This window comes from Neodiprion fabricii, chromosome 7 (assembly GCF_021155785.1).
Source record: "Neodiprion fabricii isolate iyNeoFabr1 chromosome 7, iyNeoFabr1.1, whole genome shotgun sequence".
NCBI classification, from domain to species: domain Eukaryota; kingdom Metazoa; phylum Arthropoda; class Insecta; order Hymenoptera; family Diprionidae; genus Neodiprion; species Neodiprion fabricii.
In genome coordinates, this window is record NC_060245.1 from 5,792,045 (window position 1) to 5,802,333 (window position 10,289).

General features: G+C 35.9%; 1 protein-coding gene across 2 annotated transcripts; it reads left to right on the plus strand.

Annotated features, from left to right (window-relative positions):
* The first annotated feature begins 4,830 nt into the window (after nt 1-4,830).
* LOC124186383 (myb-like protein X) lies at nt 4,831-9,934 on the plus strand. Of its 2 annotated transcripts, none has more exons than XM_046578033.1 (3): nt 4,831-4,980; nt 6,716-8,127; nt 8,248-9,934. In XM_046578033.1, the coding sequence occupies exons 1-3, from the start codon at nt 4,878-4,880 to the stop codon at nt 9,553-9,555; spliced, it is 2,823 nt and encodes a 940-aa protein (XP_046433989.1). In that variant the 5' UTR covers nt 4,831-4,877; the 3' UTR covers nt 9,556-9,934. The 2 variants fall into 2 exon arrangements, with proteins under 2 accessions (XP_046433989.1, XP_046433988.1); XM_046578032.1 differs by having other exon boundaries at nt 6,716-8,098; nt 8,168-9,934.
* Nucleotides 9,935-10,289: the final 355 nt, after the last annotated feature.

Genomic DNA, 10,289 nt, shown 5'->3' on the forward strand with positions numbered 1-10,289 from the left:
TCGAAGCACAGATTTCTAATTCCACCGTAAATCCTCGCGCAATGGCTGTGAAGTTTGCTATTTAAAATACATTCAGTACATGTTTCGTAGCAGGACTAATAGTTTGAAAAGAAAATTTGATCCTGTTAGAAATCAGTGAGCATTATTTCTAACATTCAATAACAATAGCATCGTCTATAGAGTTTTTTTTTATGTCAACTGTACCCAATTAGAATTTGACATTTTTGTGAGTTTGATGGAAGTGGATAATTGACAGAAAACGTTCCATTGACGATGCTGATATTTTTACCAAACAGTAGCATCAACGTTGATGTAAGATCCTCATAATTTTTAAAGATCAGTAGTAAAATTTCAATCGTTTAAGAAAGGGAGGATACGACAACGATATTTTTGTAATTTTGCATACTTATAGTACGGAAGTGTCAATATGCGAATAATAATGTCTCAAACCCATTGGATCCAATGATCAGAAATTTTTGACAAAATCTGTTGTCAAATATCTTGAACGTGCCATTAACACTAAACGTGGCTCGTGGCTCACCGGGTAGGCTGGTGGTCCAGTATGCACTGGATAGCGGGTTCGATTCCCGTCGTCATTTTTTTTTTTTCAAATTATCTTCATTTGTTACTAATTTTCTTATTCTTTAACGAAAAATCAAATTGATCAAATGAATGCTAATCAACGGATATTTCGTGTTCTTCAACAACAAACGCGGATCTTACCTTCGCTTTGATTTTCGTTTGTAAAGTCGGGCTTGTTTTTGAAAATGGTAATTCTTAACTAACAATATCTCGCAGTCATTTACTCTCCTGGCTTTCAGGCCAGAGAACTTCGCCGTCACCTCTTCTCGGCTGCTCGACGAAGTTATCGCGATCTAGATCCAGCGAGTTTGCTCGGCGATAGTCAGTCGAGTACTACCGATTCTCAGGCAGAATAGTTAATCTCGGGCCCCCCGATTTTATGCGCTGCTGTGATTGGTCGAACCGCTTGCCTCGCGATTGTTATTGAAGCGGTTCATCGGGTTCACGTCAACAAGAGAGTCTGTTATCATACCTAGAATTCAAATCCACCGTTTTCAACTTCTCTCACGCCGATAAATATTAATGATAAATTGAGTGTTGATACAGAAATGTGATGAAAAAAAAAAACAAAAAAAATAAAAAAATAAAACGTTGGATGGCAAATTGATGTGTCATTTCTTATTTCCGTGACAATTTACAAACGTCAAACGCATGAACTCTAATTATACAACGTATTGCAAGTTTATATTTTCACTTTGCAGTCGAGGTTTCACACTTTATTTATCATAAATATTTTTAGTCAAGAATTGCTATTTTCAATAACAAGCCCGACTTCTTCAAGCAAGAGTTGAGCGAAAACAAGATCTGCGTTTGTAAAATTCATTGTGAAACACGAAATATCTGTCGATTAGCATAAATTTGATCATTTCTAGGCGTAAATAATGTGGGCATAGGCATTAAACAAATAGAAAATAAATGCAAACAAGGGGTAATTTAAAAAAAAAAAATTGCTCCTCGTTTCGCGATTTTACAATGTAAATTTTCGGTTGATATTGAAATTTTAGTCCACGGGACGAAACGAGGTTGAAGATAGCTGTAAGCTTCTGTGGTGGTTTCGCAAATTTTGGGTACGATCAATTATCTCTCGTTTACTGCTTACCTGGAATTGTATGAACTTATCTTGCTATTTACGCTATGTAAAGTACTTTTACCTTTACCGACCGAGCAAACTCACCCTCATATTTCGTTTATTAATTAAGTAAACAAATGACGGAGAACGGTTTAAATTTTGGCAGTGCGTCGCTATTTCGTAGCAGAATTTAGGAAAGCTGGTTATATCCTAAAAATCATCAAAAAATGTCTCGATCGTCGACATGTATTAAGATTTTGGCAATTTCCGCATTTCAGAAGCGACAAAGTCCATGGACGAAAGACTTTCCGCCATTGTTGAAACGATGATGAGTAGAACGAGCCATCGTAGGCAATTTATTTTACGTAGGATTCGTATTTCAGAATTATTTACACGCAACGGAAGGAAAAAAAAAAAAAAAAAACAACCGGTTAGTGTATAAATTATAGGAAATTTTTGCCAGTTTAATTAATCACGTAACTATTTTCATCGTAAAGCGAGCCGGCAAAAAGATATTGTCAAAAAAATGTTTTTGGACACAATTTTCTCTATATGGTGACGCGAGCGGCAAAGATACGAGTTGTCAAAGTGAAATTTCGAAAAGATCGCGTCGAAATCTATAAAAATTCCAATTTTCAAAACTTGTGGAAAATTTTCCAGAAAAAACTTGCAAATGAATGTACAATTGGCTGAACGTTTTTTATTGAAAAAATTATTATAATGAATAGTACTTTGTAATATCGAAGTATAAATAATTCAGTCACTGAATCTTAATGATACTATTTGATTGTCGTTTTTAGCATGAATAAATATTTTATGGTAATTATTGATATTTAATTGCTCTTGTCATACTTTTTTCTAAGCTTGTATTGGCTTCGCAAGATATCGATTCTTGTTTTCACAGTTTGGACAGATATTTGTGCAGTCGAGATATTCAAAAAATGTGGTGTAAGATAATAAGGCTGCGTGGTTCTTGAATAAGCTTGTGTAGTTGCGATAAGGAGATTCGAAACCTCGTCCCGGAAGATTTGCCATTAAACATGGAAATCGAAAAAGTGTCACAAAAAGTTGTATTCGCTTCGTATATCTCATTTTGTCCTCGATGAAAATGAAAAACCTGCATACACAATACAAATCATGAATTTGAAGTTTGGTTTTATACCTAACGCGTCATCTTTCAATGCAAAAAATTGAAGGATCTGACTCTTTCACCGAATGAGACACAAGTTGCGAAGTATGTATAACAACATCGAACTTCGGGAGAGTGAGAATTTATCGTGGGGGAAAGAATTCGAAACAAATTTGAAGTGTCACCACGTAGGGCCAAGTTTCACGCCCTTCTAAGTCGGTTTATGGTTATATTTTAAGCTCGTGAGTTAGCTAACCGTTTCTTAGTTCATAAGCGTTCCACTAGGGTTTAGTAAGGCTTTTTAGTTTTGCAGCTTTTTCATCGACCCATTTGTGGATAGGAGAGTTTTCTTGGTCGGGGGAAAAAGAGCAGCTCAATACATATTACAGCTCTCTCACGTACAGGTGGCCCTTCGTTAAACTAAAAAATAAAGTTCACCAACCAAAACATGTACGAGATCTCAGTTCTTGACTTTTTGATGTCAAAGCCAATACCACATGATTCCAGTTATATTTTGCAAAGTGCGAAAAAATAAGTCGAACAGTATAAACTACGGAGTGTAATATGCAAACGGAGAATTAAGAAACGTTTATTCCGAAAATATTGTTCGCCTTATATTTTCTGAACATTGTGCAAGTCGAAGACCATCGTAAACGCATATTGAAATTCGAATAACACGTGACTGGTTCGTACACCGTCATAATACAGCCTGAAACGTGTTTTGCATAGGCATAGCTACTTACAGCGAAACGATTTCTCGCCTTCCGATTAACTTACGGCTAACTGACATTACTGAATTACTTGATTAAACGCAAGAAACGAAAAATAAGTTATTTCAGGATACTTTATCAAAGCGACAATGAAACGGTTTCAGTGAAAAGAAATATGCATGATCATTTCCACAAACATAGTTGATGAAAACAAGTTTAAACAGGTAACGTCGTATAGCAGAAGAACAATAGCAATGATAATATTAATATAGTTTGCACGAAGATATGTAGAGATAATAAAAAATACTCTCAATGTGTTGAACACCCCGGAATAACAATAATCGCATTCCTTATGAGAATTGTGCATACTTACACATGCACATAAATCCAGCATGTGTGTTGAATGTACACGTGCGGTTTTCACCACCTGCGTCATATCGTGTAGCGCTGCAATCCGTTTGTAAGATCGAATACATATTCATAACACCATACGTAGCAAAAGGCTGAGAGAAAAGTTTTTCAACAGCAAAATGAAAAAAAAAAAAAAAAAATAAAAAACAAGTTCTGGTACCTCAAATTAGTAGCAGGTTTTTGCAATTTCCCGTAAGAAATTTTTTCTAAAGCTTAATTCCTTAGTACTGCCGGTTTAAGACGAGCTGAATTTTAGTATCCTGAAGAAATTCGTAGTTTCGCTTGAAGTAACGATGCAAGTAGTCGTGTGGGTTCAACACGCCTTTTTTGATATTGAAAAAAGAATAGAAATTAACAAAATTTCTATACAGTCGAAGAAATAGAATGGTGGTGAAAAGGTTAAGAGGATTTATGGACGATCATATAATTTCATTAAAATTCCATAAGAATTAGATAAATACTCAATCCACTGAAAATTCGTAAAATTGTTTAGAAATTTTGATACCTTCACAGACCGAATGTGTTACGAAATTTTATATAAATTGTTCTAATTTATAAAATTGAATAAACGGAGAATGAGCCAGAAGTATTTTAGAATATAACGATACGGTTGATTGAAATTTTATTAGTGAAAGGAAAGATCTGTTTGTGTATGAATAATATAAATTATATTAAGTATGCAATGAAAAAAGAGCCCATTAATTACAGTCTCGATGATATTTAACGTCATTAAATTCATTAAGTTGGAAAAACAAGGCAACAAAAACTTACAAGTAAAATAAGATCTTAATGTTTAATAAAGTACATGTTTATGCAACTGATGTGAAAATAAAAAAAAAATAAAAATAAAAATAACGGCAAAAATAGAATAGCATACCACGCTCGTTGGTCGTACACTGCTGACTAAAGAGGGGTATAAAATGATAATTGTACAGCAACAACGTCGTAGTCGCCTAGCGAGCCTGATAAGCTCGATATGAATAAACTAATCGTGTTACTTATTATCGGTACTTTGTGCCATCAACAGACTTTCGGTAGACCAAGTCACGATGAAGAGCACGGTCATCACAAAAAAGGCAGTGAGTATTTCGGCGTAGAGTCACATAGTTATGGACTATAGGGATAGGGAACGGAGATCAACTACCGTATAGATTCCTAAGAAGTAAAGATTCTTATGATAATAGTAACGATGATAAATTCACCGAATCTTAATTATAGGCGTGGATGAGAAGGAGATATTAAATCTTCAATGTCAAATCAGGTCCGTGGTTCTTCAGCGTGGAATTGTCTGCTTTTGACTGGAACTTTGCCAGTTTAAACATTCCAACGAATTTACTATTGCCATTTCGTAAAATCCGTGCCATGTCGAATGAAAATACATTGAAGTATTTTGTTCAGAATTGTGTACAGAATGGGGGTTTTGATATTTGAAGATACATAAGTCAACACCTTAACCTCTATGATTTTATCCTCAATTTTTTCTAACGCAGTTCTACCAGAATCACCTTCGAATAAACTTGTTTTTTTTTTTTTGTTTTTTTTTTCCAACGTGTTTGTAAGATATGATTTTTTGAAGTTTTGTCAGCCGTAAAAACTGAGGAAAAACGGTATTTTTCGGATATCTGTATAATATCAGAATCTCTACTCAATATCAGGTTGAATAAACGAAAGTTTTCACGACCTTTTTATCACGATCTTTCCGAATAACGGCAAGAAAGATGTTTTTAAATTCAGAATAAATTTTTTCAATTGAAAACCGAGTGAAAAAAATTTTTAACACAGCTAGTTTGTGCTAATCACGATTTCGGTGAAACGTTGAGTAAATATTTTAAAACATCTTTCGGCATGGCACATCTAAAAGCACCAGAGATAGCGCCACTGAAAGATTTGGTAAATCACGAAATTAATTTTCAACGCGCGAGACATGTACTTCATCTGATTTTTTTGCTTCGAATTATGTTACGATATTAACTTACACATACGGTAATTGCTATATGTCAGCGCACATTACTCGGGCACTATTGTTGGACACGCCAAAGTGTTTCCGAAGTATTTGCATTTTGTAGGTATGTAATAACTATTGTAATCAAATAATTCAGTCGGGATAATCATCTGACATATTGAATGGAGGATAAAGTAAGAAAAACGGTGTAACGTTCGAAAGCTATTTGTTTTTCGCTCCCACCTAAAAAACTTCTTTCATAAAAAAAAAAAGAATTCTTGCACCGAAGCATATCTCTCGGATCCAATTTTAGAAGGTCACTCTTGGAATTTGGAGTTTTCCTATTTAAACAACACCGGGGAGTAACAGCAGCTACTCAGCCATATTTGATGATGAAAACTTGATTCTGGAAGCAATTGATACTGAATTAAAGTCTCTACAAGGGTGTATATCAAGCAAAATCCGTAGCTCAAACGGTTCAGAATTTGAGAACCTCAATCAATTTGATTTAAAAAATCAATTCTGAACGTCTGCAATGGCTAAATCGTTGACTGTATTCACTCCCTACAAAATGCGTTCAGGCTTAAGTCTGTATCATTGAATTTTAACGAATAGGAGAATAGATCATAATTTGCATGTATTATTGAAGCAGAAAATTTCGAGTTCCGAGAGTGATCTCAACATCGGATTTAAAAGATATCCTTTGGCGAGGGTTCTTTCGTTACAGATGAGAACGAAAAAAAGTGTTGCTTCCAAACGACACACCCTAATGTAGACACTGGTCAAAAGCAAAGTGAAGTTGACCATATTCATAAGCTGATTGATGCATACTGTTGATAAATTAACGAAATAATGTCCATTTTATTTTGCAGTTTGTAGTCGAAAATCAGGCGATAGAGTGAGATCAGACTATGAAGAAGGGTTAGCAAGAGAAGACGACACGGAGATGTATGTGGAAATGGACGAAAATCTAAAAGTGGAGATGAACCTGTGGCAAAAGATGAATGACGAAATGGCCGAGGATATCAGGAGGGATCTGGACAATCTGGATGTAGATCTGAAGAAGCATATAAAGGATGAAAAGTACCTGGAGATGGAGAAAAATGTGGAAGAGGAGAGTCTAGAGGAGGAAAGGCGTAGGGAGGATGAGAAGTACCGGGAGGCGGAGATGCGTGTGAAGGAGGAGTATCTAGAAAAAGAAAAGCATCTGAGGAGTGAAAAGTATGACGTGATAGAGGATTACCAAGATACGATGGAAGACGACGAAAAGGAATATGGTAAAACACAGATGAAGGACCAAGAAAAGGATCAAAGACAAGAGATGTGGGATGATGCTATAATGGAAGAAGACCAAAAGGAAGAAAAAGATGAAACAGATGAGAACGACCAAGAAAGGGAGAAAAATCAAAAGAAGAAAAAATGTAACACGAAGCAGAAAAGCCAAGGCATGGAGACAAATCAGAAAGAAGAATATCAACAAAAGGAGGAAGGTCAAGGAGAGGAAAAGAATCAGAAAGAGGAAAACCAACACAAGGAGAAAGGTCAAGGGGAGGAAAAGAATCAGAAAGAGGAAAACCAACACAAGGAGAAAGGTCAAGGGGAGGAAAAGAATCAGAAAGAGGAAAACCAACACAAGGAGAAAAGTCAAGGAGAGGAAAAGAATCAGAAACAGGAAAACCAACACAAGGAGAAAAGTCAAGGAGAGGAAAAGAATCAGAAAGAGGAAAACCAACACAAAGAGAAAAGTCAAGGAGAGGAAAAGAATCAGAAAGAGGAAAACCAACACAACGAGAAAAGTCAAGGAGAGGAAAAGAATCAGAAAGAGGAAAACCAACACAAGGAGAAAGGTCAAGGAGAGGAAAAGAATCAGAAAGAGGAAAACCAACACAAGGAGAAAGGTCAAGGAGAGGAAAAGAATCAGAAAGAGGAAAACCAACACAAAGAGAAAAGTCAAGGAGAGGACAAGAAACAGAAAGAGGAAAACCAACACAAGGAGAAAGGTCAAGGAGAGGAAAAGAATCAGAAAGAGGAAAACCAATACAAGGAGAAAAGTCAAGGAGAGGAAAAGAATCAGAAAGAGGAAAACCAACACAAGGAGAAAAGTCAAGGAGAGGAAAAGAATCAGAAAGAGGAAAACCAACACAAGGAGAAAAGTCAAGGAGAGGAAAAGAATCAGAAAGAGGAAAACCAACACAAGGAGAAAAGTCAAGGAGAGGAAAAGAATCAGAAAGAGGAAAACCAACACAAGGAGAAAGGTCAAGGAGAGGAAAAGAATCAGAAAGAGGAAAAGAATCAGAAAGAGGAAAATCAACACAAGGAGAAAGGTCAAGGAGAGGAAAAGAATCAGAAAGAGGAAAACCAACACAAAGAGAAAAGTCAAGGAGAGGACAAGAATCAGAAAGAGGAAAACCAACACAAGGAGAAAGGTCAAGGAGAGGAAAAGAATCAGAAAGAGGAAAACCAACACAAGGAGAAAAGTCAAGGAGAGGAAAAGAATCAGAAAGAGGAAAACCAACACAAGGAGAAAAGTCAAGGAGAGGAAAAGAATCAGAAAGAGGAAAACCAACACAAGGAGAAAAGTCAAGGAGAGGAAAAGAATCAGAAAGAGGAAAATCAACACAAGGAGAAAGGTCAAGGAGAGGAGAAGAATCAGAAAGAGGAAAACCAACACAAGGAGAAAGGTCAAGGAGAGGAGAAGAATCAGAAAGAGGAAAACCAACACAAGGAGAAAGGTCAAGGAGAGGAAAAGAATCAGAAAGAGGAAAACCAACACAACGAGAAAAGCCAAGGAGAAGAAAAGAATCACAAGGAGGAATATCAACAGAATGGGAAAAGTCAAGAAATGGAGTCAAAGGATCAGAAGGAGGAATACCAACAAAATGGAAATAGCAAAGGAATGGAGACGAATCAGAAGAAGGAGGAATACCAACAGAATGGAAAAAGCCAAGGAATGGAGACTAATCACAAGAAGGAGGAATACCAACAGTATGGGAAAAGCCAAGGAATGGAGACAAATCAGAAGAAAGAGGAATACCATCAGAATGGAAAGAGCCAAGAAATGGAGACGAATCAGAAGAAGGAGGAATATCAACAGTATGGGAAAAGCCAAGGAATGGAGACAAATCAGAAGAAAGAGGAATACCATCAGAATGGAAAGAGCCAAGAAATGGAGACGAATCAGAAGAAGGAGGGATATCAACAGTATGGGAAAAGTCAAGGAATGGAGACAAATCAGAAGAAAGAGGAATACCATCAGAATGGAAAGAGTCAAGAAATGGAGACGAATCAGAAGAAGGAGGAATATCAACAGTATGGGAAAAGCCAAGGAATGGAGACAAATCAGAAGAAAGAGGAATACCATCAGAATGGAAAGAGCCAAGAAATGGAGACGAATCAGAAGAAGGAGGGATATCAACAGTATGGGAAAAGTCAAGGAATGGAGACAAATCAGAAGAAAGAGGAATACCATCAGAATGGAAAGAGCCAAGAAATGGAGACGAATCAGAAGAAGGAGGAATATCAACAGTATGGGAAAAGCCAAGGAATGGAGACAAATCAGAAGAAAGAGGAATACCATCAGAATGGAAAAAGCCAAGAAATGGAGACGAATCAGAAAAAAGAGGAATACCATCAGAATGGAAAAAGCCAAGAAATGGAGACGAATCAGAAGAAGGAGGAAAGAAAACAGAGTGGTAGTTCTAAAAAACAGTGAGTAAATGATTCAGTGGTTCAGAGGGCAATGCATACAAAGAATACTGCTATTTATTGAAATTTGGCACCTACTTTCCGTCGAGAAGACTGATGTACTACCATGGAAAGCCTCTTGGTATCAATATTGGCTATATTGCTTGTCCATAATGAAAATAGAATGTAGGAAGTAAGGAATGACCGATATAGAGTTACAAGAAATTGCATACTGACTGTGAAAATGTAGAGTTAATATCTTCTTCTGGAATGACTCATACTATTAGACTGCTATATTAAAAGAATCACAATATTTTCAAATAATTGTATTTGTAATAGACTCAAATAACGAAAATTTGTTTGATGCTTTGTAAAGAGCGGAATAAATCTTGCACGTTCAACATAAAGGCATTACAATTTTTTTTAAACCATTATAAATAATTATTTAAATAAAAATAAAATCAAAAGTAATAAAATTATTTAAAGTATTATTACCTCTCTATCTAATAAAAAAGTTTCAAACAAATGAACAGGTAGAAAAAGATTATAATAACAATAGTAAAAAAAGACTATAATAACAATAGTATAAAAAAGATTATAATAACAATAGTATACGCATGAAGTTGGCGGTGGGATGAGATCCCGAAAACAAAACAAAAAGCATCTAGCAAACCCTTTGACAGCTGTCATCGGCTGTTTATGACAGTCTTTGACAAATATCTTTATAGATATCTGTTTCTGACGCGCAATAATGAACATACA